This window comes from Corvus moneduloides, chromosome 9 (genome assembly GCF_009650955.1).
Source record: "Corvus moneduloides isolate bCorMon1 chromosome 9, bCorMon1.pri, whole genome shotgun sequence".
Lineage (NCBI taxonomy): Eukaryota > Metazoa > Chordata > Aves > Passeriformes > Corvidae > Corvus > Corvus moneduloides.
Window position 1 is genome coordinate 23,095,305 of NC_045484.1, and position 26,932 is coordinate 23,122,236.

At 53.7% G+C, this 26,932-nt stretch overlaps 5 protein-coding genes across 8 annotated transcripts in view; 2 read left to right on the forward strand and 3 right to left on the reverse strand.

Annotated features, from left to right (window-relative positions):
• Positions 1 to 224: 224 nt before the first annotated feature.
• Positions 225 to 3,519, reverse strand: LOC116448259 (selenoprotein Pb-like). 3 transcript variants are annotated; one of them, XM_032118415.1, is made up of 5 exons: positions 3,418 to 3,519; positions 2,462 to 2,681; positions 2,150 to 2,362; positions 1,877 to 2,012; positions 225 to 1,239 (listed from the first exon to the last, which is right to left on the reverse strand). In XM_032118415.1, exons 2-5 carry the CDS (start codon positions 2,665 to 2,667, stop codon positions 994 to 996), a joined length of 801 nt encoding a protein of 266 aa, XP_031974306.1. In that variant the 5' UTR covers positions 2,668 to 2,681; positions 3,418 to 3,519; the 3' UTR covers positions 225 to 993. The 3 variants fall into 3 exon arrangements, with proteins under 3 accessions (XP_031974306.1, XP_031974305.1, XP_031974308.1); XM_032118414.1 differs by having other exon boundaries at positions 3,413 to 3,513; XM_032118417.1 differs by lacking the exon at positions 3,418 to 3,519 and adding an exon at positions 3,389 to 3,407.
• A 1,359-nt stretch (positions 3,520 to 4,878) lies between these two features.
• HPDL (4-hydroxyphenylpyruvate dioxygenase like) lies at positions 4,879 to 7,725 on the forward strand. Its single transcript, XM_032118481.1, has 2 exons — positions 4,879 to 4,962; positions 6,038 to 7,725. Exon 2 carries the CDS (start codon positions 6,049 to 6,051, stop codon positions 7,225 to 7,227), a length of 1,179 nt encoding a protein of 392 aa, XP_031974372.1. The 5' UTR covers positions 4,879 to 4,962; positions 6,038 to 6,048; the 3' UTR covers positions 7,228 to 7,725.
• A 528-nt stretch (positions 7,726 to 8,253) lies between these two features.
• On the reverse strand, positions 8,254 to 13,433 carry MUTYH (mutY DNA glycosylase). Of its 2 annotated transcripts, none has more exons than XM_032118480.1 (15): positions 13,307 to 13,433; positions 12,956 to 13,074; positions 12,133 to 12,172; positions 11,761 to 11,834; positions 11,584 to 11,625; positions 11,436 to 11,507; positions 11,126 to 11,239; positions 10,765 to 10,862; positions 10,350 to 10,494; positions 10,175 to 10,250; positions 9,915 to 10,100; positions 9,588 to 9,733; positions 9,230 to 9,382; positions 9,036 to 9,086; positions 8,254 to 8,807 (listed from the first exon to the last, which is right to left on the reverse strand). In XM_032118480.1, the coding sequence occupies exons 1-15, from the start codon at positions 13,416 to 13,418 to the stop codon at positions 8,703 to 8,705; spliced, it is 1,533 nt and encodes a 510-aa protein (XP_031974371.1). In that variant the 5' UTR covers positions 13,419 to 13,433; the 3' UTR covers positions 8,254 to 8,702. The 2 variants fall into 2 exon arrangements, with proteins under 2 accessions (XP_031974371.1, XP_031974370.1); XM_032118479.1 differs by having other exon boundaries at positions 10,765 to 10,973.
• Positions 13,434 to 13,896: 463 nt separating this feature from the next.
• TOE1 (target of EGR1, exonuclease) lies at positions 13,897 to 18,812 on the forward strand. Its single transcript, XM_032117538.1, has 7 exons — positions 13,897 to 14,032; positions 14,106 to 14,146; positions 14,262 to 14,358; positions 14,526 to 14,684; positions 14,988 to 15,247; positions 16,584 to 16,755; positions 17,864 to 18,812. The coding sequence occupies exons 1-7, from the start codon at positions 13,919 to 13,921 to the stop codon at positions 18,659 to 18,661; spliced, it is 1,641 nt and encodes a 546-aa protein (XP_031973429.1). The 5' UTR covers positions 13,897 to 13,918; the 3' UTR covers positions 18,662 to 18,812.
• A 633-nt stretch (positions 18,813 to 19,445) lies between these two features.
• The window catches only part of TESK2 (testis associated actin remodelling kinase 2), a 79,753-nt gene continuing 72,266 nt past the window's right edge, over positions 19,446 to 26,932 (reverse strand). Inside the window, exons 10-11 of the mRNA XM_032117537.1 lie at positions 26,144 to 26,279; positions 19,446 to 24,311 (exon numbers count right to left, since the gene is read on the reverse strand). Of these exons, the coding sequence (XP_031973428.1) occupies positions 23,299 to 24,311; positions 26,144 to 26,279 (1,149 nt within the window). The 3' untranslated portion in view covers positions 19,446 to 23,298. The remainder of the gene's footprint in view (positions 24,312 to 26,143; positions 26,280 to 26,932) is intronic.

Here is a 26,932-nt window from a genome sequence, read left to right on the forward strand (position 1 = left end):
GCTCCCATCCTGGGAGGCAGCCAGAAGATAGGAAGAGATGGGGTCTCTTCGGTTTTCAACCCCTTTGCCTCCAGCTCCTGCTCACGGGATGTAAATCATCACCAGCTGCTGCATCATGGGGTCTACATCCAGCCCTGTGTCCCTCCCTGTGCCCAGAGCACAGACCAGCGCTGAGCAAGACCCCCGCCCTCTCTGGGCCCAGCAGAGGCCAGACTGAGCAGTGATCACTTCACAGAGGTTTTATTCGTACTCCGGATATCCACACTGCCCTCCTACCTCGCTTACCCTCAGGAGAGACCTCCGGATCCTCACCCTGTCCTCCTCGGGCTGTGCCCATTGGATACAGCCCCTGGGTCTCCAAGAGGGGACAAGGCCACCATCTTGCGGCCACCCACCACCACTGCACATACCCGTGTGCACGGTCTGGGGGGTGCCAGGATGTGACAGCTGTGGGGATACAGGGTTTGGACCATGGGGAGCTGCGACATGCCACTGCTCCTCGTGCCCTCAGTCCCCTGGGACCACGTCCTGCGGGGCACACACTGTCCTTCCCCTCGCTCACTGGCCAGGACACCCAGGCATTCCAGGACATCCATGGGTGTCTAGATGGGCAGAGGGTGCCGGCAGTGCTGCTCCCATCCCAGCTCTGGCCCCTCCACCCCCACCCTGCTGCTCTGTGCAGTGTCAGCCAGCAGTGACCAGAGACCTCCTGGTTTGCACAGCAGGCTTCATTGAGCACAGAAAGGCAGGCAGTGGCAGAGGAAGGCTCAGAACTGAGCCATGGGGCTGAAAATGCAGCACTGAGCAGGGTCCAAGGGGAATTTCCATCCCTATCACAGCGTAGGAGTGCAACCCACACGAGGGATGCTGGAGGGAGTTGTTAAACCAGTACTGCTGGTGACCAGCAGCCCAAAGCAAGTCCTTCCATGCCTCTGTGAAGTGAGTTGGGGTGGTCTGCACACTACTGGGTTCTGCGAGGCTGCCCAGCCTGGTTTAATGCTCATCCCCCTCCTTTTGCTTCTTCCCCTTGTGATGGAGCTGGCCATGGTCTCCATGGTGGTGGTGAGCATGGGTAGCAGGTTTGTGGTCCTCAGTTGGGTTTGTGTCTCTCTTGCTGCTGACCTCGTCATGGTGGTGAGGATGGAGGGGCTTGTGCTGGTGGATGGGGGTCTCTGACTCCATCCCCTCGTGTTCAGGAGGTGAGCTCGGGGTTGCATGACCCGCTGTGGTACTGTTAGCCTGAGGAAAGTAACACAAGGAAGGACTGGTGTGGTATGTGAATGCCCACAGAGCCCTGCAGAAAGCCTGGGAGCACAGCTCTGAGCTGGCAAGAAGGCAGACCAGCATCCGTCATACAGAAAACTGTGGGTCAGAGCAAAGGCTCTCCAGCCCTGACCCAGGGCACAGGGAGCAGAGGAGAGGCTGAAGCACACAGGGCACAAGCCTCTACACCAGTGTCCCTTGGCTCAAGCTGTCTATGGTCCAGAAAAGTGACTTTGCATTTAGCATTTCTGGATGTATTTTTCTCCTGGGAAGTGACTAATCACCTTCCAAGCTCAGAGCTACACCCTTTTCTCTGCTCTGAGCTTGCCACCTCTGCATCCACTGCCTGCCCCTTTCTTATATCAGAACAGTCCTAGTTAGCATTCCCAGACCTGGTATATGACCCCTTTAGTCAATTCCTTTTCAACTGGAAAGCTCTGACCTATTTATGTGCCCTTATTCCAGACCTTTCATCACCTTCCCTCTCAAACACAGCCGAGGGCAGCTGCCAATCTGGAACCCCTCCCCAACACGGAGATAAGATTGTTTTTGCTGATGTGTAGTGCCGGAGGACAGAATGCATCCCAGCTCCAGCGAGCATTCCAGCTCTTACCTCCTGGGTAGTGTTGGGGTAGAGGGAGCAGTTGCCACAGAAGTCCTTGATGTGGCTGGAGCGGATGGCTGCCTCCACATAGGGGAAGTGGAGGAAGCTGAAGGGCAACTGGATGTGGAAAGCCAGGCGGCCACACCTGAGGGGAGAAGCCATGGCCTGGCTCAAGATGGGGGACTGGAGTCCCCACAGCCCAGCCATGAGGGGAGATTTTGGAAGCCCATCAAACGCTCTGTAATGCCCAGAAAAGCCTCAGGCGAGTCGGGGGACACTCACCGGTCATAAACAAGGAAGTCGTCCTTGTCACCCCTCAGGACCTGCCAGACGTCAGGGTCCTCCTGCTCCGGCTGGAAGACGGGGACGCCGGGCGGGGCATGGCGCTCCAGCTCCGGCAGCATGGCGCGGGACAGCGGCGCCTTCTCGTTGACGATCATGTAGCGCACATCGGCCATGCCCTGCCGGGCCAGCCGCTCCCGCAGGCCCCCGAGGCTGCGGGAAGGAGGCGCTGGGAGGGGCTCCCGGCGCAGGGGGCTGCCATGCGCTCCCGAGGCGGCGGGGATTGTTCTGGGGAGGGGGAGCGGGGCTCACCTGTGGGCCTGCCTCAGGCAGAACTGTCAGCTGGCCTTCAGCAGGGCCACCACCGTCACCTGCCCTGCCTCCCCCTCCATGGGGCTCGAGCCATTGATGGTCCATGCCGGTGCCTCCTGGCAGATCCGGCTGCTGTCGGCTGCCTCCTCGGAGGCCGAGGCCAGCCCCAGCCAGGTGGCCAGGGCCAGCACCAGCAGCCCCCCCATCCTGGACCCCGGCCCTGGCAGGGGGACATGGGGTGTTATTCTCCTCCCAGATCCACTGCAACCCCAAACTGTCTCCCTGCACCCTGCTCCAGGGCACACAAGGACTGGTGGGCAGTGTTGGCCTGGTCCTGGCACGGGAGCCAGGACCCCCACCCCAGGGGGCAAGGAAAGGGGGATGAGGTGGGGAATTGGAGCACCCAGCTCCTTGCTACCATCTTTTGTGGACACCCAGTGCCACAGCATCCTGTTCTCCCCTGGCAGCGAACACCCACTCCATACATAGAGATGAAGGTGCTCCTCCTCCTATGGGCCTTCTCCACTTCTCTGATCCCACAAAACAAACCCAGCCCCAGGCAGAGGGCTGTCTTTACCCCAGAAGGGAGGCGGGATACAGCCCTCGTCATCTCAGCCACCAGTGAGCAGTTACACGGACAGAGATGGTTTCACCTTCAGGTCACCTTGAGAGTCCTTGATGCCTCACAAAGTGCTTTGGGGGTACACAGAGCCTTTAAAGCCCTTGAGTCCCAACATCTGTCTGAAGCCCCTTCCTCTCACAGCCCCCTAACCCTGCCCACCCCAAGATATTCCCCATTCCTCTAGTATCCAGCACATTTAATGGGCAAGGGGGAGGATATGGGTCTGGGAGGGACGATCTGGGGAAGGAGCAGGGAGATGCAGGATCTGGTCAAGGTGGATGTGCCCCCAATTCCCGGCCCTCTACCCCGCGAGAACGAGCCCTCGATACCGCACTTCTCCTCGCTGCGGTCCTCCCTTGCTCCCGGCCCCAGCAGCTTTCAGCAGCTTCCAGCTGGCCCTGGTCCCCCTTTTATCTCTTGTCCACTCTCCCCGCCCAGGAGGGAGGAGAAGAGCCTGGCTGGAGCGGGGACTGCGCCCCGGCCGCCACCGCCTGCCTCGAGGGGACAGCAACAAGGCAGGCACTGTCCCCGTCGATGCCATGTGGCCTCGGGGTGCTGCTGCCACAGCCCGGCCCAAGCCGTGCTGGGGCAAGGCGGTGCCTGGTGCCGGGGTGACGCCGGAGGGTGACAGGCGGTGCTGCAGGGAAGAGACGGACACAGCCGCTCCACACCTCCCAGGCACAGGAGGGCTGGGGGCATTGCCAAGCATTGCTTACACCAAAGGCTTGCAGAACTGTGGGGTGACCTCGAACAGCGCCACCCATGCACAAGGTCCCACAGGAGCCACCAGTGCAGCCTCTGTCACCCTGCAGCCAAAAAGATGGTGCCTCCCTCACACCCTAGGGTGCTGGAGCTCCCTGCCCTGTGGGGTGTCACCCCAAAGGCCGTGCTGTTCTGTTGTGCCCATGGCCACTCTCAGGCCAAGCTTGGCTCCACAGCAACCCCCCAGTGTCCGGTCCTATGCCTCTTGTCCGGCCCCATACTGGGGCTGTGGTGGTGTCGGTGTTCCCTTGGGAAATCACAGCAACACTGGATTCCACCCCCCAACCAAACAAGAGGAGCTCACCACTCTGGCAGCACAAGGACATCTCTGCAAATATTTGAGCAGTTTATTGTACCTGGGATCTGTACAAAAACATGATAAGGCAGGGAAGGGCAGCAGGCACAGTCACAGCGGGGGCAGAACATGATCCCAGCCACACAGAGGGGGGATTCGTCTGAAAAGAGCAGGTGGAGAGGAGATCGCTGCTGGGGGGCCAGAGGGTCTCAGAGGTGTCTGCAAGGATGTGGGGCCGTGGGCTGGATTGGTGAGCAGCCCCATCTCATGACTGACACCGGACCTTCCCAAGAGCTGTCAGCCCCCTCCCCCCCCTCCCGGACGCTGCTCCCCCCACGTCCCCACCGGGTACTCCGGACACGGTGAAGCGCCCAGCACTGAGCAGGGACACGTTTCCCCAGTTCATGTCCTGGGACTCGGGCTGACGGGAATGACCCTGCAGACATGAGCTGTGCCCCAGGGAGCCCCAGCCACCGCCTGGCAGGCGCTCCCCTCCTCCCTTGGCTCATCCCGAGCCGCGGTGCCTGCAGTTTTCAGCCTGGGCAGCTTTTCGTCGCGCAAACGCAGCCCGGCACCGCCGGGCTCGGTACGAACCACGGCACCCGCAGCGGGCAGCGCGTTCTCCGTGTGCCGGACCCGTCCCTGGCCGGGCGAGCCCCCCGATCCCCCGCCGGCTGCGCTCCCGCGGCCGCCCCGCCGCCCCCGGGCAGTGCCGGCGCCGTGCCCGGCCCGCCGTGCCTGGTGCATGCCGGGGAGGAGCGAACTGAACCGCCCCCGGGCCCGCCCCGCCCGGCGTCCCCTTCGCCCGCAGCCTTGACCCCGGTGAGCCGCAGCCCGAGGGCGAGCGGGGCCCCGCGGGCACGGGGGTGGCGGGGCGGGCGCGGGGAGCGGGGGCGGCGGGAGCGGAGCGGGGATGGTGCCGGTGCCGCGGTGCGCAGCGGGAAGCAGGGCCGGGAGGAAGGAATGCTGTCCCATGCCCATGTGCGCACCGCGGCCCCACGCGGTCCCTCCGCCCTGGGCTGGTGGGAAGGAGCGGGGAGAGCTCTGTGCACACGCTTTCCAGGAGGCAGGTGAAAAGGAATATTTCAGCAGGTGTGTGGCCCCCAGCCCACTGCACACCTGTGGGGTCTGGCCAGGGCGGCTCGTGCATGCCATGGAGTCGGGAAGCCTCAGTGGGATGCCCTGGAGAGGTGATGCCGATTGGGGTTTTGGACAGATCTTTTTTTCCCCCTTGAGTGTCACAGCTATTTGGATGGCTGGGGAGGAGGGTCCCTTGGCCGAAGTGTCCTTCCTCTGTGCCCCTAGGGCAAGGTCATTGTTCCCAGCCTGTTGCAAAGAGCATGGTGGCTCCATGGCCTTGTTGGGGAGGGGAAGGGCACATCAGCCTGTCGAGACCCCACTGCTCCCCTCCATTCATGGGACACACGTGACAGGCGCTGGGGCAGCACAGGAACATTTTAGGTGTAACCAGTGTGTTGCTCCATGTTTACCAGTCCAACCTCCATGTTCCTGGTACAGGACATTCCCACCACAACCCTTGTCCCCATAATCTTGCTTACACATGCAGCACAACTCCTGCACCGGGAATCCCTGCTGACCTCCCTGTGGCACTCCCAAAGGACACAGGGCTCCAGAGGGGACCCTCTGGGCTGCAGCCAGGGCTTGAGGCTTTCCTCCTCTGGAACCTCAGGCATAGGGCAGCAGAGCGAAGGGCTGGTAGGATAGCTTGGCATCCTTGGGCAGAGACCCACTTTTTTAAAATACTCACAATTAAAAGGTGTGAGTTTACACACATTTGCATCTGTGCTTGCAAACACAGGTGGGCTCTGTGCAAGGTGTGGGAGTGGCTTCTCCCCTGGGCCAGCAGCCCCCCTGACCCCCTGCATCCTCCCCACAGCCTGCTCAGCCATGGCAGCCTCACTGAGCCGCCCCTGCTTCATCTCCCTCCACCTGCCCTACAGGCAGGGCTGGGCCCAGCACCTGGCCAACACCTTTCGCTTCCAGCCAGTGGCCATGCGGGAGACATCGTGTGTCCGGCAGCTGGCCTTGCGTCGGGAATCTGCCATCTTCCTCGTCAACGAGCGCCTGGCACCTGCCAGCACCTCATCCCGGGATTTCCTCTATGACATAGACCCCCAGCCCGCCTTGGGCACGGCCTCCAACGTCTGCTTCGAGGTGGATGATGTGCCAGGGCTCTGCAAGCATCTGCAGAGCCAGGGATGCTCCTTGCTGGTGCCCCCCACTGAGCTAAGCGATGACGGTGGTTCTGTCACCTACGGGGTGGTGAGCTCAGTTGTGGGCAATATCAGTCACACCCTTTTGGACCGATCCTGTTATCGGGGACACTTCCTGCCCGGCTTCCAGCCCATCCAAGGAGCCCCCTCAGCCACAGGGGATGGGATCAAGATCACACACTTCGACCACATCACGTACGTCTGTCCCCGGGGCGGTGCCCGGGCAGCTCTGGACTGGTACCAGTGCTGCTTCGGCTTCCACCGCTTCCATCTGAATGCCCAGGAGAGGCCAGCTGAGGGGTACGTGCTGGGGGGGCAGGGGGTGGGCATGCTGCTCCTTGCATTGCAGAGCACCCAGGGCACCCCAGCACGTGGCTGCAAGCTGGTCTTTGCCGAGTCCCTCTCCCAGAATGGCACCAACCAGGTTGACATGTTCCTGGAGCAGCACGGCGGGGCTGGGATCCAGCACGTCGGCCTCTGCACCACCGACATTGTCAGCACGACCAGGGCTCTGCAGCAGCGGGGGGCACGGTTCTTCACACCCCCCACCACCTATTACAGCCAGGGGGGCAAAGCAGAGGAGATCCAGAGGGCCGGGCAGGATCCCCACATGCTGGCAGAGCTTGGCATCCTCCTGGACACCACAGTGCCGGGGGACAAGGGCCAGCTGGGCACTGATGCCACGGAGAGCCCCGCTCAGGAATATTTGATGCAGATCTTCACCCATCCCATCTTCTCCGAGGAGACCTTCTTCCTGGAGCTCATTGACCGTCGGGGCGCGCCGGGCTTCGGGGAAGGCAATATCCGGGCACTGTGGAAAGCTGTGCAGGTCTACATGGACCAGCAACAGTAGTGCAACACTGCAGTCCTCCTCCCTCAGCTCCCCATCCTCTCCAGTCCAACCCTGGGGCAAGGACCATAGAGATCCCAGTGGGGGCCTGTGGCATGGCCCAGGTGGGCAGGGACCAAGGGATGGCTCCAGGTCAATCTAGAGCCAACTCAGTGTGGGAGCAAGACACTCAGGGGAGCATGCCCCAGGATGGGCATGATTCTCTCCTGCCCTGGGTTCACAGTGTTTAGCGGCCACGTGTGAAGAACTTTCTGCCTTAGTTTCTTAGTTTTTCGTAGTTTCTTAGTTTCGAGTCCCAATTTATTGAGACTTGAGCCTGCAGCATGGCCAAGAGCAGTGCTGGTTCCCCAGACGTGGAGGGAAGAGGGGCTGCCCGAGGGGAGTGGATAATCTGAAGGCCATAGATTTGGCCTCTCACTGGCAGTGACCACCCACAGCATGACCAGCCCTGGGGGGCGAGTGGTGGCCTCTTGCTCCTCTCAATTAAAGAATTAACAAGCACTGCTTTGGGTTTTTAATCCTCATATTTAAGATGTGCTGACTGCCAGGCAAGGATGAAAAGGCCATTTCCATTGCTCAAGGTGGGCTTGTCCCTAAAATTGAGGTTATTGCCCCTTGCACCCCGCCAGGACTGTCCCCTGTCCCTGCCAGCCCCCAGCATTGTGCCTTTGCAAGGGTGCACCACAGTCAGCATGAACAGTGCTGAGCAGCCTAACAAAGAAATGTAAAAGGAGGATAAAACCCTACAAAAAGCCCTGGGAGCAGTTGTTCAGCCCCAGGGAGGAGCAGCCCATGGACAGGAGCTGCACACCCCTTGGGGGCTGATGCCTGCCCTTACAGGAAGGCTGCTCTGGGTGCCTTATTTGGGGTCACCAGCAGGTAATGCTCAGCCAAGGGGCTCTTGGGTGCATTAATGAAGAAATCCATGCTCTCCCCATCCCAGATGTAAGGAGCCTGTTGGCTATCTTCATGTTCCACCCCAGGCTGCCCAACACCCCCAGCCTAGCACAGTGCAACAGAGACAGAAAGTCACTTAAAAAACCCCACATACTCGAGATTTATTTTCAGGTCCACTAAAAACAAGGGAGGGTAGAGCAGCATCCCCAGTCGCTGGCTGGTGGATGAAATGCAGGCAAGGGGACAGGGCTGCAGGAGCAATGTGGCCACAGCCATCCCACCACTGGAGAGAAACCCCTGCTGCCCTGAGTCCACGGTGCCAAAGTGGTGCCAGTACACGGCTGAATAGCCCCAGGAGGGCTTCGGCCAAGGAGGGAGAACAAGTCTGGCTCCAGGATTAATCCAGAACCAGTGGCCACATCCAGGTACAACTCCAATGGGGGAGGCAGGGGAAAGGAAGATTGGGAGACCATTACAGTGCTGTGTCCTGGGCTTGCTGCAGCACAGGGACACCATTGCCACGCCACGGGCAGGACTCAGCCCAGCGTGGGGCTCTGGTGTGTCACAGGAGGAAGGTGCCCTCAGGGGGCAGTTGGTGCCCGGAGAAAGGCGTGGAGGGAGAGCTGTGTCCCAGGGCAGGTGCTGCCTGCTCCCTGTGCCTTTGCCCCGCGCTTCCGCTTGGAGCCCTGCAGGAGACACAGCAGGGCTAAACCAGACCCCAAGGGCCCCCACGGTCTCCAGGGATTCCCCCTGAGTACTAGGGACACCCAGGGGCAGTGCCAGTCAGGCAAGTTCCCCTGCCACGGGCTGGGGATGCTCCTTGGCCTGATCCCAAAGCCCAGGGGGGTTCAGTGTGGCACACCAGAAGCTGTCCCACAGCACTGGGGCCCCAGGCACCCTGGAGCACTGCTCACCTTGACAGGGCTGCTCTCCTGCCTGCGCTGCTTCTCATGAACTTTCAGCACCTGAAGGAAGAACAAGAGAACCCAGAGCTGAACAGCAGCAGGGTCCTGGAGCTGGGACATGGATTCCATGGAGCTGGAGGAGATTCCAGGGATTTTCTCAAGATAACTGAGGGAAGGGGGAAAGGCCCAGGTGCCCCCCATACCTTCTTCATGGCTGTGGACACAGCCGAGGCATGGAACTCATTCTCTGTCACCCAGCGGGATGGGGACAAGGCAGGGTCCAGGGTCACGTCCCCATCCAGGGGCAGGGAGTAGACCACATACGTCTGGTGAATGTGGGAGAAGATGTGGATGACCTGTGAGGGGATGGAAAGACACATGAGATGGGCAGCTGGCAGGCAGTGGGGGATGCAAAGTGCACTGAGTCTGCCAGGGCTCTGAGGAGTGGGGTAGAGCTTGGGAGGGGTGACAGTGGGGAAGGGAGACCCTTATCTTGTGTGATACATGCACTAGGGCTGAGCACAGGGGGCTCACACTGCAACCCTCCAGCTTCAGGCTCACCTCTCCGATAAACCGCAGGCCTTTGGCTGCCACGGGCCGCCCCATCCACGCCTGAAGGTGATCAGCCAGCTCCTCCCTCTCCCTCTCCTTCTGCAGATCTTGAGCCAACGGGAGACTTGGGAACTCCCAGAGTCCAGCCAGGAGACCTGGGAAGGAGGCATGACAAAAATGTGAGACAGCAAGGGACACATCCAGGGACACTGAGCCTCATCACAGCCCCAAGGGGCTCCTTTCCCCACCCCAGCAGCCAGTGCCTCTCCCTCTATCCCTCATGCAGGTGGGAAGGGGCTGTGGTGCTTTTATCTCCCTCCTGCCCAGCCCCATTACCTGAGCTTGGTCTCTGCACAATGAGGTATTCTGGGGCGCCGTGGCAGCCCCTCCGTTCCAGCACACACGTGGCCGTTCGCATCGCCCGTGGAGGCTTTTTCGCTGCTTTCCGGGGAAAGTTGGTCACCCCCAGGCTGCTGTCCCATGGCTCTGTGGCTGGGGGGCACAGGGGACAGTCCCCAACACCTGCAAATACCAATGTAACAGTTGCTGCAGGGCCCAGACCTGGAGCTACAAGAGAGATCTTCCCACGTGCTTACCACAGTCCTCAACATCAGGCACTTTGGGGGGGTTTCCAAACAGCTTCTGCGAGGTGAAGGCCAGCTCCTTCTCCACCTGCAAGGGGGGACAGAAGTGAGGACAGGCTCATCCACCAGCCCACCTTGTCCCCAGGTATGGCAAACCCTCAGGGCCACGTTGTGGGGTCACACTTACCCTGCGCCACGCTTGGCAGTGCTGCTTCACTGGGCACTCCCCGCACAGCGGGGCCTTGGGCACACACACAGTTGCCCCCAGCTCCATCAAGGCTTGGTTAAAATCCCCTGGGCGACTCTTGTCCACCAGGACATTGGCCATGTCCCTGGAGAAATGGCAGTGAGAGGCACGGGGATCTGTGGGGAGAGCATCCCAGGAGCTTTGCCTGCTTCCTGCCTGTCAGGGGGGATGCTCCTAGGTAGGCACAGGCAACAGAGCTCCTTTCACCACCTCTCCCAGCAGCACCAACTTCCCAAGAGTTCCCATATCCCATGCCTGTTTCCCTTCACAGGCTCAGCTCCCCAAGGTTCCTGAGTGATCCTGCCCTTGGCCATGACTACCACAGCTCCAAACAGAGAGAGAGCATTCCCCTTACCAGAGCTGGTCGATGACAGCCGGGCTGCTGGAGTCGGCACCGATGCATCGCAGGCGGCACAGGACCCGGATCACATTCCCATCCACGACGCCGGTAGCCTGGGACCCGGAGCTGGGGTTACCATACTGGGATATGCTCCATACAAAGAAGGGAGCTGGGGTGCTCCCAGGATGGAGAGGGACACACACGAAGCCAACCCACAGGCCAAGCTGGGTGGGAGTTGAGATGCATCCCAAAGTGGGGAGAGAGCCAAGCACAACCCTGGGGAGCCCTTGGCTTGTGAGACCCAGCAGCAGGACCCTGCCAGGAGTGGGGCTGGGTAGCAGAGGAGGAGACGTGTCCGCTGATGCCCAGCTCTCACCTGTCCGTACGAGATGGACGCGATGGCTCCCGCCGTGTATCGGCCCACGCCCGGCAGCAGCTTCTGCAGGTCCTCAGCTGTCCTGGGCATCCGGCCAGCCAGCTCGGACACCACCTGGCAGGGAAGGGGCTGAGCTCAGGGAAGCAGCTGGGGTGGGTGTGTGCAGGTAACCCATTTTGCCCATGGGAAGATGGGATCCCAGCCTCTACAGCCTCCTGCCAGCAGCACAGCCCCAGCCAGGCAGGGCAGACGTGAGCCAGCGCCAGCCATAGAGGGGTTTAGAAATGCCCCTTCTCCCCCACTCCAGCACCTTCCTTGCTGCCTCCTGCAGACGCTTCCCTCTGGAGTAGTAGCCAAGGCCAGCCCACAGCTCATTCACCTCCTGCTCCAAGAGACACAGCAGGGTGTTAATGGAGAACCACAGGGCAAGGAGAGCATCCGGTCCCAGCAATGCTCACCTCCAGGGACGCCTGTGCCAGAGCCTGCAGAGTCGGCCACTTCTGCGGGACAGAGGCAAAGAGACAAGTCAAGGACAAGCAGAGTTGTGCTCTGCCACTGGGGATCTGCCACAGGCAGTGGACAAGCTCTCCAAAAGGGGCAGCCTGTGGGCACAGGACTCTGTAAGGAGCAGTCACCTGCATCCAGCGGTTGTAGTAGTCGATCACTGTAGCCACCTGTGTCTGCTGGAGCATGATCTCGGACACCCACACTGCAGGGAACAGGGTGGGGTTCAGAGCAGAGGCTCCAACGCCACCCACACTTCGTGCTGTGGCCACGTTAGCACTGGCTACAAGCACTGCACAGCATCCAGCTCATGGGACTCCCTCCCACCCCTCACCTTCCCCACATGCTGCCCCACAGGAGTTCCCCCAGGCCCAAGGTGGTTCTCCAACCCCCCAGAGCCTTGTGAAGGGAATCAGTGGCTCTTATGGCCACTTCAAGCAGTTTATTCCAAGTATGGCACCCAAAGCCACACCTCACAATGCCAGTCCCTGCATATCCCTCACCTGCATATCCCCGTCTGTCGGCATCCGGCTCCATCACTGCCTGGAAGGGGAAGAAGATGAAGTGTGAGAAACAAGGTGACGCAGGACCCCACCACAGAGGGGACCTGCATGTAAAATAAAACAATCCATGGTGTGTTTTGAACACTGCAATAGAATCTGAAATAGAAAAAATATTTCCCCCAAGCACTCAGAAGTTCTGGGGGTAATCAAGTGACAGCCAAAGCACCATCTTGCTGATGAAATCCCACATGGAGACTTATTTATGAGGTTCAAAATCCCATAGAGAACTGTCCTACACCTAAGCCCACCTGCACAGGAAGCAATTGGAGGCAGATGCAAATCCCACAGAGGGGCTGTGCAGTTCCCACCATTCAGACAGATGCTGTAAAGCTGATGCCCACCCTCAGCACCACAATCACCCTCAAGCCACTGCTGCCAGGCTGAACACAGGCCAGGCAGGAGCTCTAAAAAAACGTCCAGCAGGCTTAAAACAAATATATGGGAAACCTTCTCCATGCAGCACTCACTGCTACAGGGTTTCATAGAGGCAGGAACAAAACAGGATTAAAAGACAGCTAGACTAACCTTGCCAGAGATAAATAGTCCTCTTGAAGGTTGTTTGAGAAGCGTGCCCTGCTTTTACTCTTTATACCTAGGGACTGGCTCCAGACTATCCACCACAAAACAGCCAGGACTAGCTGGGAGCACTTCCATGCAGGTAGGGATGCATCACATAGGGAAAAATACCGTGGTCGCTTCAGCCAGGCTCCCTTAGGGTAGAGTGAGTAGCTCCCCACCCCCGCTTCCCACAGTCTCGCCTTACCAGTGCCCTCCAGGGAAGGTCCCGCTTGCATCGGTCGTACCAGGCGAGCAGGTTGCCGCGCAGGGCCTCGACCTCAGCCGGGTCGCTGAAGAAATGCCGGGCGGGCGGCGGAGCGGGCGCTGCAGGCAAGAGAGCGGCGCGGGGTCAGCGCACGGTGGGAGACAGCGAAGGGCTGCGGGGCTCGACCGCAGCACAGGCGGGAGCCCGACCGAGCCGCTGCTGCGCGGACGCGCACCGAGTACCGGGCTTTACGAGAACCCAGCAAGCACCGGAGACTGCCCGGGCTGGCGGCCTATGCCCCGGAGAGAACATCCCATCCCCCGCTCCCCCAGCCCTCCCGCTACCGAGCACCTCCGCGGGGCGCCGCGCGCTTCCTGCTCCGCCCCTGGGGCGGGGCCGCGCTCCCGCCGCTCCGCCGGAGCGCCCCGGCCGCCGCCGCTGCCCGGGCCCGCGCGGGGCTCATGGCGGGGCCGCTCCCGCCGCCGCCGCGCGCTTTCCCGGGAAAAGCTCTCCCGCCCCACCCCCGCGCGAGGGCCAATCAGAGCGGGGGGCCCCGCCCACTGCCCGCCCGCCAGCCAATCGAAGGGAGGCGCGCGGAGAGGGCGCGTACCCGCCCTCCCTCGGAACTCAGGGGCGAGGGGCGGGGCCTCCCGGCGCGCTGGAGCCAATCAGCAAGCCAGAAACAAGAGGAGCCCGCCCCTTCTCCCGCCGGTCCAAGCGGCCGCTTGGGAAGGACCCAAAGGAGCTGTCTGAGCTAAACGCCCGTTGACTTAACTCCAAATTTCGGTTGAGAACGGATTTTGAGAACGGTAAAAACCCCCACCGGGGCCGGCAGAAGCCGGGCGGCCGCGAGGGCGGGCGGCGCTGGGCGCGGGGCGGCCAAGGCGTGCGAGGCCCGCGGTGGGCAGGCGGTGGGCAGGCGGCGGGCAGGCGCTGCGGCGGAGGCCCCGCGCGGGCGCGGCCATGGCGGCCCCGGCGCGTGTGCCGGTGGTGGACGTGCAGAGCGACAACCTGGCGGAGCTGTGGCCGTCCATGGTGTTGGCGCTGCGCTCCGCTACCTTCGTGGCCGTGGACACGGTGAGCCGGGGTGGGGGCGGCGGCGGCGCGGCCGGTCCCGAGGGGCCACTGACGGTGTCTTGTCTCCCCGCAGGAGCTGAGCGGCCTCGGCGCCAGAAAGTCGTTGCTGAGCCCGTGAGTGCCCGGTGGGGCGGGAGCGGGGGTGCGTCTCTCGGTACTGGCGGTCCGGTGCCCTCTCCCCGGGGTATGGGGAGGCCGGAGCCGTCATGGCCCGTTCTTCCGCCGCCAGGTGCATCGAGGAGCGGTACAAGGCCGTCTGCAGCGCCGCCAGGACACGCTCTGTCCTGTCGCTCGGCGTCGCCTGTTTCAAGCAGCTCCCGGAGAAGGTGCGTGCACGAACCGTAGTGCGGCCGTGTTCTCTTGGTCCTTCCCGGGGAACGGGGAGCATCGGGACGCGCTGGGAGATGGAATTCCCCCGTGGAATTGCCCCGGCTGTTTCGGCAGCTCCCTCTGACAGGTGTTCCTGCGTTCTTTGCACACTCTCCTTGTGCAGTCCGAGAACACGTACCTGTGCCAGATCTACAACCTCACGCTGCTCTGCACCGAGGATTATGTGGTCGAGCCCCAGTCCGTGCAGTTCCTAGTGCAGCACGGCTTCGACTTCAACAAGCAGTATTCTCAGGGGATCCCTTACCACAAGGGCAACGACAAGGTACAAACCCACTCCCTTTCAGACACCTGAGCCTGCTCTGCTCCAGGTTTCCGGGAGTGGGGTGGCTTCCCCTGCTCCCGCGTGAAGGTGGGCTCACACAGGGCTCTTGAGTGCAGCATTATCCCTTCCAGCTCCCTGCTGCTTGAAACCCACTTGTTGCAGTTGCTTTTCCAAATATTTGTGTCTCTGTTCAGAGCAAGTCATAGCTGTGGGCAGCATCCTGATGCCACAGGCTCTGAGGGCTCCCCAGAGTGACAGCAAGTCAGGGTGCCAAGGCGTGCTGACTGATCCTTCCTCGTGCAGGGCAATGAAAGCCAGAGCCTGAGCGTTCGGACACTTTTCCTGGAGCTCATCCGGGCAAAGAAGCCACTCATTCTCCATAACGGCCTGATCGACCTGGTCTTCCTGTACCAGTGTTTCTATGCTCACCTCCCGGAGACCCTCGGCACCTTCACCGCCGACCTCTCAGAGATGTTCCCAGCAGGAATATACGACACCAAATATGCCTCGGAGTTTGAGACTCGCTTTGTGGCTTCCTACTTGGAGTACGCCTACAAGAAGTGGTGAGCAGCACTCTGGTACTTTGAGCAGCACTCTGGTACTTCGAGCTTACAGGAGGAAAGGCAAAGGGGAAGTCAGTGTGTGTTTGTTTTTCCAGGCAAGGGGGCTGTTTCCTTTCACTGTCCCACTGACTGTAGAGCGGTGCTTTTCAGGTGACTCTGCCCTGTGCTTTTTCTGTTTCTAGAATGAGTTTGGTTTTTAATGGGCCTTATCTGTTCAGTGGGCAGCAGCTGAAAGAGAACTTCAAAACCGGTGCCAGCAGAAGACTGACCACAGTGACCTGATCTGAGAGCTGACTGGGTCACTGCCTGGCTTTGGTCCAGCAGTGCCACAGGGTCATGGCAGGAACTCACACAGAAAAAACACCAGGGCTGTCCTGCATGGTTTGCTCATTATAATTCTGTTTTGTGAGGGACACTGCAGTTAAAGGGTGGGTGCTCCCTGCACTCCTTGACACTGACCAGCTCTGTCACACATCCTGCATACTGAGATGCCTGTGGCCCACTCTGACTCCCATCACTTCCTTCCAGGCAAAGGCTCTGCTCTTGTTCAGGACACATGTCTGTGCTTTGCAGTCTGGCCCCACACAATCTCAAACTAAGCCCTTGGCAGTGATACAACCCCTGGGATCTCCATAAAGCTCAAGTCATGCTCTCTTTTGAGGAGAAAAGGTATTTTTAGTGACTGTTTTATCTCAGGAAATGCCACTTTGACAGGTCCAAAAACATTCAAGATGGCTGTTCTCAAACTATGAGTGTGCTTTGTTTTGACAAGATAAAAAAAAACCTTTTTAAACTGACGTCTTAAAAGTTTTAACCCACAATTTTCATTAGGTAGAGCCTTCCAAAGGTTTTGGGGCTTTTAATCAGATCTTGGGACAAAACAGAGATCAGATTTTTTTCTCATGAAATGAAAACCATTTCCTTGTTGCTTGCATTGCCCAGGTTCAACCTGCCTGGGTGATGACTGCTTGATGGTCTACATAGTATCTCATTTTTGGGTGTTTTTTCCTTGTGCATTAACATGATGAAGACAAACACATATTTTAGTGCTCCTTATAGTTAAAAAACCAAACTATGCATCCCCTTCTCCCATAACTTCACCAGAGATGCTGCTTTCCCTTCCTGTACGCCAGCGTAAGCAAAAACAACCTTTGAATTAGCATGGAAGCAACCATTTACTAAAGCTGCTCTCCTGGGATTGAATTTCTTTCCAGCAAGCTGTCTGGGACTTGAGCTCAAGAGCAGGAAACTCACGGAGTTGAGAGCTGGTGAAGAGCAGTGTTAGCTCTGTGCCCTGGTCCCGTCCCACAGTAACTGTGTGCTCCTCTTGTTCCAGCAAGCGAGAGAACTGCAAGCTGAGGGACTCCAGCGGGCAGCACCTCGCTGTGGAGTTCTGCCATTACCCTGCCAACATGGCCCGGTACATCGATTACCGCTACTGCTCTCTGGAAGAAGAAAGCCACAATGCTGGAGGGGGGAATAAGGTGCCTGTCTGTGAGAAATTTTCGGTAAGTAACGTGAATCCCCGCTCCCTTCCTGGCTCCATGGAAAGGGGCACATGTGGCACGAGCCAGAAGTGGTGGGAAAGCACCTGGGAACTTCTCCTCGCCTGCTTCACAGTACAAGGAACATTTTCAAGCTTCAGGTGGCTTCATGACAGACAATAGAGTGCTCTGCTTGGAGGTGGGGAATCCTACAGGCTTCATTAGGAAAATTCCAAATGAGAGTCTATGGCCCTAAACAGTGGGATAGTTTGAGTTACAGTATCCATTGCTGTCTTGGCGGGGGAGGGGGCTGCAAGTTCTGTGTTAGTTTGGCTTATCCTACAATAAAGAAATGCCACCTCTACCCTTCCCTGTATCTTCGTTAGATATAAAAAATTATTACCTGTCTGCAGCATGTGGCACTGTAGCACAGGGTGATCCACAACAGCTTGTCCTGGTGCAGCTACAGCAGCAAAGAGCCCATCTGATCAGATCATAACTGGCTTCAGGTGCTTCATGGAGAAAAGGAGCTCTTCCAGATGTTGCACATTCTGTCACAGACCATAGGTTGGGGAAATCTCTGGAAGTTTCTCATCCAGCCACCACCTCAAGCTCTGAGCAACACTGTTTGGTAACTTTAGAAACTGTGTAAGGACAGAGATTACAAAACAACTCCAGGCCCCTGTTCCAGTACTTGATCACTATGTGAAAAACACTTTCCTATATGTCTAGTCATAATTTACCCTGTTACCAGGTCCCCTCTCCCTGTGCTCTCTTAACTAGAGTTTAGCTCCATCTTCTCCATAACCTCTGCTGTAGGTACCTGTAGACATCAGCTAGATATCTCCCTCCTCTTAGTCTTGTCTTCTCCAGGCAGAACAAACCTACCTTCCTTGGCTTCTCCTCATATGCTGTGTGCTGCACCTTGACAGCTCCCTGGTGCACCCACTGCAGCGTGCCAGCACCTTTCCTATGTGCTGTGGGGCTGTAACTGGACATTGTTCCTGACCCAGCCTCGCAAGCCCTCAGTGGAAGGGAATAATTAGCTCCACTCCATGTTAAGATGATTGCTGTTCTAACCAGGAAGATGGAGGCTACAGACCCATCTCTCTCTCTCTCTCTCTTTTCCTAGGCCTATGGCTGGTGTCCAAAAGGGTTGAAGTGTCCACAGTCTCACAACATTGACCTCATCATTGACGAGGACGACAAGCTTTGGGAGAAGCGAAAGAAACGGAAGCACAAATGGAAGCATCGTAAGAACATGGAAGTGCCTGCAAATGCATTCCAACAGGAAAGCTCAGGGGAAAAAACAGAGCAAGCTCAGAATGGGGAGGAGGGACCACCACGTAAACAGAGCTGCTATGAGCCTGCAGCTGCTACAGAGCTGGCAGAGGTCGCACCCAGCGGAGAGGGCAGGCCACTGGAGGAAATCTCCATGGACATGGAAACAGAGGTCAGCTCAGATGCCAGCACACAATGGGAAGAGAATCTGGGGAGCACTGAAAGAACTGCTGCCCAGGGAGCAGCTGCCCTGAGCCCTTGTGCTAAGGGAAATGCCTCTGACAGTGACCAAGTGGAGAGGAAATCGAAGTTTCCTGCTGGGTTGGACTCAGCCAGTCACCCAGCCATCCCTGAGACTGAAGCAGCAGGTGCTGCAGGAAAGGAAAAGGAAACTCAGGGCCCTCCTTCACAGGGGGGCACACACCGAGCTGGCTTCGACGCGTTCATGACCGGCTATATCATGGCTTATGTCCGGATGCTCAAGAAAGGGAAAAACACAGACGCTGCTGCAGGGCCCTGGTTACCAGACTGCCATAATAAACTGTACCTCAGTGGGAAATCAGTGCCACTGCAAATAGTGAAGAGCTTGTTTTCTAAATCTTCCAAAGCTCACAGCGAGAAGATAAAGTTGGCCTGGGACAGTGCATAGAGCTACAGAACTCCTCACTAAACTGGGCTTTTTTTTTTTTCCTCCAGGTTTTGGAGTTCTTTCTTCCATCAAGAACTCTCCAAAAAGGGAACAGGGTTCATATTCTTGTTTCTGTTTTAACATCTGACTGATTAAATTGCTCTCAGTTGGAGTTGCCCATGTTCCTTAGTGGCATGCTGGGATGTGAAGGCGGGGATCAGGCTGAAGTGGGAGAAATGCACCTTTGGTTAGAGCATGCACAGATGAGACCTTTGTTCTTAGAGGAGAGAAGGGAAGGAGAAAGTTCGTCCCAAATGTGCCAGCTGATTCTAGTGCAGGGTAATTGCATGCAGAACCAAGCCATAGCAGGTCTTCAGACTTGTTCCAAGGGGAGAGGCAGTGGGGCTGAAAGCCAGATACGTGATCCTGAGAAACTGCACAGCTTCCTGTGCTACTGAAGCTATTTAGGGCTAGAACAGAGCAGCCACCATGGCAAGTGCCCTGCAGGCTGCTATCAAAAGCCATCTTATCTAGTCAGAAGCTAGGGCCTACTCTTCAGACCACTGTAACACCGAGCAGAAAAAAAAAATCCTTGAGTCTCATGGATTTAATAGTGGAACACTTCAACGAGATGCAGGAGAGAAATAACACTTACTGAGGATGACAGTTTTCCGTGTGTATAACTCAGCACTGAGTAACAGCAAACACAATCTCAAGCCAGATATTAATGGCATTTGTAGCTTAAGTAAGCATTTGAGCCAGCTTTTTAAACTTGGAGTTGTCCTCTTAATCACAAGACTCAGGCCTTGATTTCATTTTTATTTTGAAAGCAAGTTGGGAAAGTTTACAAAACCTGACCAAGAAAAAAATTATGAAAATATTTAAGTGGATTCATCTTTGGTTACTTCTTATTGCAGTTCCAATAAAACACAGACCATTTCTATAGTTCAAAAAAGTCAGAAGGTCAATCAACATAAAAACAAGACGTGCTTTCTTTACATATTCATAAATATCTGCAATATTAGAAAAGTTGTTTCGCAAAGATTTTTTTCTGGCAGTGTTAACTTACTATTATACACAGGCTACAAACTTCTTCCTAAACCTTTAATTACAAGTTCAGCTATTTACAGACTGCAAAATATTAAGACATAAAACTCCTTCATAAATACGAAAATAGATCATCTCGCAAAGATCTTTATACTTAATCAAATATCTGGCTGCCCCTCCTCCCAAAAAAAAGGTTATTTGTTTTGCATAGAAATGTAGTGACATGCAATATAAACAATAGCATTAAGTGCAAACAGGAATTATTCAAGTGTCTTTAGTTGTACTGGCAAAAATACCAATGTTCTGTTACAAATAATACATCAATGCCTCTCCAACAAGTACAAGTCTGCTACAGCCCCTCGGCTGTGCTGCTTTTGAAGGGCGGCAATTCACATGCATTCTCTTGGTTGCATTTTATCAACCTGCAACCACAACAAAAATAGCTTATAACAGACATTTAAATGAACTCAACATAGATTTAAAGTGAATTAAAAACATCTTTGATTTCTTCAGGGAGATGTGTAGCAATGTGTAGAAAGTACTTTAAAAGAGCAAGAACTGCTCCTGTAAAGTCAAAATCACGGTAAAATCCAATCACAATAAAATTTGTCACATCACTGTAAAACAAGGGGTTTGCTGACCACATGTTCAAATTCATGTTTATCAGTAGCTGTCAGAAGATGGCCCTCTGTAGAAAAGCAACCCCAGTAGGCAGAAAACCTAGGAGTTACTAGGTGCAGCCTAGATTCAGCCTTATGCAGCCAAAGGGACAAGATGTAGTGACTTACAGCTGCATCCAGACCCTTGAAAACACTGGGTTTCAGCAACCACTTTGCAATTTTTAAAATGATCTTTTACTCCAGTTTCATACACATGCCTCTTCCCATGCAGAGCAATCTAGGAAAGGTCTGAGCTGCCAGTCCTTGGCCTTTCTATTTCTGACATCTCCACCTCAGTACAAAGAACCAGAAAAGCTGATAGTTGTGCCCAATGCACGTCAACTGGTTGTGCTTAGAGCGGACATTTAAGAAAATAAAATTTTAGCTGTGCTGCTTTGTAAGAGCTATTCAGGCCAGGGAAACATTGTAAAGACAGCGGTGTAAGAGAACAGATGAGGTCACTGCAATGGGTGCCCTGGAGATACTCCAAGCGTGACTGCTCAAGCTTTGCAGTCAGTGTCAGAGAGGGCAGCAGTCTTCATGATGAGGTGACAGCACTGACAGCCAGGGCTCACTCACGTGAGCCCCAGGGCAGCAGCCAGAGTTGTGCGTGTGCTCTCTGGTCAGGCTGCTGGAGGGTGCCGGACAGCTTCCCTCAGCGTGGTGATCCAAAAGTAAACTACTCATTATTGCTTGTTTGTCTGAAGTCACACACCTAAATGCATCTTGTGACAACAGAAGCTGGTGCTGATGGTTTCCCTCCCAGAAGATACAATTGTAGCAAAGATAAAAAGATGAAAAAGAAAAAAAAAAAGCAAAAGCAAGCGGGCACCAGGCAGGCAACTCACTGGCAATTGAGTTCTGATGTTTCTCTGTCCTCGAAGTTACACACACACGCTGGCAGCTATACAAGCTGCTCTGCACTCTGCAGACATGATACAGAAGACAGAGACTACTCTACAGATCAGCACCTTCAAGAGGCAGAGAGGTGTGGGCCAAAAGGGGTGATCTTAGCACAGGCATTTTCTCTTTGAAAGTGCCAACAGCTGCCTAATCTGGCATGGACTGTATTTAATAACTCAGCAACACCAGGTTTCTCATTTCATTCATGGCAGCCACTGCAAAGAGAGAACTGCTCAGGTTAACACATACTTCACTAGAGGAAGTCACAGCTGTAACTCACAGAATAGCCTCCTACACCTCTGGAGAAATACACACCCCAGCCAAGAAAGAACTATGGCTTTCTTCATCCTTTCTTTGAGATGGGAGAAGAGTAGAAATAGTCTGGCTTCCATCAGAGACTAGCTTACAGTATCCAGCCTTACAAGAAAGCAGGAAGACTGTAACAGGCTACCTGGATGAATTCTGGATTCTGCGGCATTACCATCTGCTCAGCAGGTGTGCAATGTTTACCTCACTTAGGAATTATAATATAGGTTAAAAAAACCCATAAAATGAAACTTTTAAATCCCATGTTTTTGGGATGATGATAGTGGAAAAGGGCAGGATGTTGCACAAATGTCACAGAACAAGCTTTCCCATACACTGCATCCCAGAGCAGGGATCACTGGTGCTGGTTCCAGCAAGCAGCAATAAAGCTCATGTTGCTGCTTCTTTCACAGGTACCTGCTGGTGGAGGGAAGTAAAAAAAAAAAAAAAAAATTAAAAAAAGATTATCTTATTCAATGACAGGAGAAACCAATAAAGACAGCAGCTTCTTTCTGTAGAGGAAACAAAAAGTAAATTGGGGACAAGCTAATTTTCTTCAGTTTGACAATTCAAAGCCCTCTTGTGAGTTGTCCTCTCCAAGAGCACTTGTGGGGCTACAACACTGCTGGCAACTTCCCCTGAGCAGGAGATCCCTGTCCTCTGTCAAGCAGTCTGGTGAAGAGCCATCATTACTGCAGTGAAATCAGTGAGATGGGATGTTGTACCAGAGAGGAAGGTGAATGTGACCCTTCTAGTTTAGTGCTAATAGTCAATTGTGATGTAGCTACTGTATTTAATTATTCTGTGGAAACAGATTATGATGTCCACTCAGCTCTTCAGAGATAAGAGGCCACCCCCTGCCAAAAGCTCAGTACAGCTGGTACTTTCAGGAGCAGTTTCTTCAGAAGCCCAGAAATGGCAATGCCTGGAATATGCCTCTCTGTGCCCTGGGCAAATCTTCCTCCACATTTGGGCTGAGGTACATAAAGAGCTTTACAAGGAAGAGAGCTTCCCTGCACAAATGTATTAAACATCATTACTAAATCCCAAGGGAAAATGAAACACCAGGGAACAGATTCTTCTTGTTAATTGCAAAGTATTTGTCATGTGACTCAGCCTGCAGATTGTGACCAGCATGAGCGGTTTTGTTTTTGCTGCTTTTGAAAGAAGAGCTTGTTTAATGCTACAACAGCATTCAAAGCAGCTCTGGGACCAGAGAGCATTCCTATCTGCTCAACATAGCTCGGAAAGACTTCTGTGCCTGTTTCTAAAACAGGGACTCCAACTCACGTGCACTGATGCAGAATGTTAATGACTAATCTGCAGTGGCGTAGAGCAGCTGGTTAGTCAGAGGAAGAGGGAAAAATCTAAGGGTCATTCTTTCTACTCTACATGGAGCTTAAGACCTTAAAATGCCCTGTGCTGGAAATCCAGGTCAAACTGTTTACATGGTGCCTGCTCTGGCTGCTGCCTCTTGGAAGGGCTGTAGGACCCACATGGCCATTCTGGCTGGAGTAGTTCCCCCTCTGAACACAAATCAGGAAAGGGAATAAGCACAATTTGAATTAGAGTTTTATAAAATAATCAGTCTCTTCAGACACTGTCTGCAGCTATCTGTCTGACAGCCAGCTTCCACCATCCATTGAGTCTCTTTCAAATGTGAAGCCCAGCACTGCAGAAAAACAGTTTAAGCAACTGGGAACAACTGTTCTCTCAAGGACACATTCAGTTTGAGCCCTCTCTTCATATGTCACAAGTTGACTTTGTGCTGCCACTTGCTGAGATGTTGGAGGAGGTCTGAGACAACAGGGCAGGACTGTCCCCATCTTGCTCCCTGAAGGGCCATGCCTCTCTCTTCAGCTCCGTGGAAGGACTAACACTGAACAGAGGCTTTGTAGACTCTAACAGAGTAATTTTCAATAGATCATCTTCTACCTCCATCTCTTCAGAAGGGAGACAACCTGAAAACATTTGTGGGGAGCCACGTCCCTCAGAGTTCACTGAATTCTCAACTGGGAGCTTTTTGTAAGATAGTGGCCCAGACTGGGCCAGCACTAATGGCTGACCACACACTGGATCTCCACATGTGTTCTCAACAGGGCAAAACCCATTTTCCTCCTGGGCCACTGGCCCATCTGAACAGTCCATATCCTCCTCCTGTCCTGGTGCAAGAAGAAACTCTGGCCTGTGAGGCTTGGCGTGAAAGGGGGGAATCTCTGACACACCGTATTTTGTGCTACTCAAGAGTTTTTGCCGAACTTCTGCACCTAACTGGGCTGGGTCACACCTGCCAACAGTTGAAGACAGTCCTCCAAACAGGCCATATTCCTTGTGTGGTAATTCAGGAGAGAGTGGAAGTGATCTGCATCTCCTCCCAGGAAGAAGGGAAAGTTCTTGCCAGTCTGTGCTGTATGCCTGCCGGAACTGAGACTGGCTGGCTTTCAGGCCTCCACCTGCCTCTGGAGAATGCAAGTCAAACACGAGTGAAATCACAGACTTGCTTGGCATGTCAAAGAATTTGATTTTTCCCCCCTTGAGGTCCTCCCGGGCACTAAAGGGATTAACTTTCCGGCCTAACCCTTTGCTTGGTGTGTAGTAGGGGTCCTGCACATTTATCTTCCTGCAAGGCTTGCGGGAGAAGATATCCGACTGGCTGCGTGACAACCAGATATTCCGACGCGGACGGGGTGACTTGGGTGGGATCTTATCATCCAAGGAACTCAAACGTTTTACTCCTGGTCCTTTGTCAATTGATCCTGAGTAGAAAAAGAGAAATACTCTTAGCTTAAAGAAGCTCTATATAGCTGTATGTCTGCTCACTCTCAGAGCCTTCATGACAACTGTAAAGAAAAGAGCTGCATTTCTGATATTCCAAACTATGTTCCATAAGCACAAGTCTGCTCCTTCCTTTTAAGTTCCTGCACAAACACAAGTACACCATTCTCTTCTCAGTGTATTTTAGAGCCCCTTCAAACCTCCTTGCTGCCAGTACACTGCCACAGCAGAGATGGCACAGGGTGGTGTTGGAGACGAACAATTTGCATGTTTCTGGATTTATCATCCTGGCTTCCAGCAGAGGTTGCCCACGGTCTGTTGGTGCTACTGACCACAAAAGAGAACCAGTACAAAACACAGCTGCCAAAGAAACTGGGACTTTTTCACCCTGATGGGAAATGTCTAAGACCAAAATAAATGTTCCTCCTTGTACCATGCAAGATTTTAAATCATTCTATCCCAGCCTTCTTTCAGTACATTATCCAGTACAAAACTAGGGATATATGAGAGTCTGACCCTAATGAATAGGAGTTTAAAAGTTGTACATATGTCTGTGTATTTGCACCTATTGCACACATACATATATTTATAAATAAAAGCTGTATCACTAGACTAGGATGAGAAAATGGTAGATGTTAACTCCTTGAATGTTTGGAATCTGTATCTGGCAGGGCTCTCAAGGAACCTCTGAAAAGCCATGTTAGAGTGATAACAAATGGGTATAAAGAAGTGATATCTCCTTTTGATTACCATTTCCAGAATAAGCACATAGGGATTTTCACTTTTCCCTTTAAATATTGCCATGGTTTAGACTACAGTCATTCCATGTAGGAAACACTATGCAAGTCAAAGAACAGCATGTAACACTTCTTTGAGAAATACTTGTTTTGTACATGTACTCCAAAGGGAGAATGCCAGAAAAATGAAAAGGAAAAAAAACCCCAAACTCCAAAACAAAAAACCCAACCCAAACAAAAAACCCTAAACAAACAAAACAAATTTCCTTTTTAACTCACACCTCTTTTAGATGCTTTCCAGGTGTGGGAGAATTACCACATGCATTAACTCTATGTGGTTTGAAGTAGAGAATAATTATTTCAATCTACAACTATATTACAGATTGACAGGTATGTCCATATGTTGCACATTTGTATAGCTACATAATATGAGAAACTATTTTTAATGTACTCTTAAATTTCTAATGCCAGAAGTGTACTAACAGAAAACACCCAAGTCAGAATACGGCCCAGGCTACAAGAGTTTGCTCCCCACACCAGGTGGCACCAGACAGCTTTAGAGAAAACCTTTCAAGGCAAACATTCCCAAGCAGACCTGGGACTCATCTTTTCTCGTCTTTCAGAGTATTTCTAGGTACTTTATAATACTCTCGCATCTTCTGCGCTCTTCCTCCTGAAGGAATTTAAGAAGCCTCTAAATGTTACATGTAACATACACCAAAGAAATGATGTATATGTACTAAGTATGCCAGTGATAAATAAAAAGTTGATGGATTTTCATATACTATTAGCAACTTACAAAACCATTCCCAAATGAACTCTAGATTTCCTCTCAAGAGCTTGGGGACAGAATCTTATCAGGCACTTTAAGAAACAGCTGGGGTTTTTTTTCACCAGAGGACATTCTGCAATGCAAAGTATAGAGCATTGCTCCAGAATAATTTTCAGTGTTTGCGTAAAATCTTTCACAAACTGTAAATAACACCATATATAGCCAAAATACCAGTTTTCAAAATATGAAGCTTTGTCTCCTCTTTATAAGCACGAAGCAATGTTTGTACAATACAGACACTTACCTTTTGGTTTTCTTTCACTGTTGTCAAGGTTCAAGAACTTTCTGTCTCTCTCTGAGTCCTCATTCCTCAGGCGGTTTAACATTTCCTCCAGTGTGTTGACAATATCAGCAAATGAAGGACGCAACTTTGGATCCATCTGTGAATGGACACAAACCAAATAAGTCCCTGTGGGCTTGTCCATGCTATTCTGCTTACAGAGTGGACAGAAAGAGGGACAATCTGAGGAAACTGAGGACATTCGAGACAGTTTTAAGTGTGTTGTCATTACAAAAAATCCTACGTAAAGAAGGGGAAAAGCAGTATTCTATTACACCTCTCACATTTAGTTAGTAACTTGTAAATATTCTATGACGAGGATAAATTTTAAATTGAAAAGGTGGGAAACTGTCAGATTCATGCTTTGTGAGGGGGGTTGGTTGGTTTGCTTGAAACAGCTTGCATAGGACAGGATTTCTTTCTGGACTCTGGTTATCAAACAGATTATACACCGATGTTATTTCAAAAGGATTACACAAAACAACACAGCTATGTCAGTCTTTAAAAGATTGTAATTCTTCCATCATCTCCTTGTGGCTTTAATTAAAACAGACCTAAATGGCACTGCTGATTTTAAAGCCAAAAATGTTGTATTTTTCCATCTGTTAATTAGCCATACTATTTGGTATACTGGTCTATCTTGTAAGGAAGCAAGGGTGGTTATATAATTTGACAAAATTATAAATTAGGAAAAAGAAAAATCTCCCAGGTAAAATATTCCCCCTACTCATCAATATGCATTAGTCTGTATTT

What these genes read in the sequence shown, in the direction of transcription:
- MUTYH (XM_032118479.1), bottom strand. Translation starts at nt 13,418, where the DNA reads ATGAGCCCCGCGCGGGCCCGGGCAGCGGCGGCGGCCGGGGCGCTCCGG. An exon ending in GCGCGCGGCGCCCCGCGGAG is followed by an intron (nt 13,075 to 13,306) that starts GTGCTCGGTAGC and finishes TCTTGCCTGCAG; the next exon opens with CGCCCGCTCCGCCGCCCGCC. An exon ending in CGTCCATCTCGTACGGACAG is followed by an intron (nt 10,974 to 11,125) that starts GTGAGAGCTGGG and finishes ACTCCCACCCAG; the next exon opens with CTTGGCCTGTGGGTTGGCTT.
- HPDL (XM_032118481.1), top strand. Translation starts at nt 6,049, where the DNA reads ATGGCAGCCTCACTGAGCCGCCCCTGCTTCATCTCCCTCCACCTGCCC.
- TOE1 (XM_032117538.1), top strand. Translation starts at nt 13,919, where the DNA reads ATGGCGGCCCCGGCGCGTGTGCCGGTGGTGGACGTGCAGAGCGACAAC. An exon ending in ACCACAAGGGCAACGACAAG is followed by an intron (nt 14,685 to 14,987) that starts GTACAAACCCAC and finishes TTCCTCGTGCAG; the next exon opens with GGCAATGAAAGCCAGAGCCT. An exon ending in GAGTACGCCTACAAGAAGTG is followed by an intron (nt 15,248 to 16,583) that starts GTGAGCAGCACT and finishes CTCTTGTTCCAG; the next exon opens with CAAGCGAGAGAACTGCAAGC.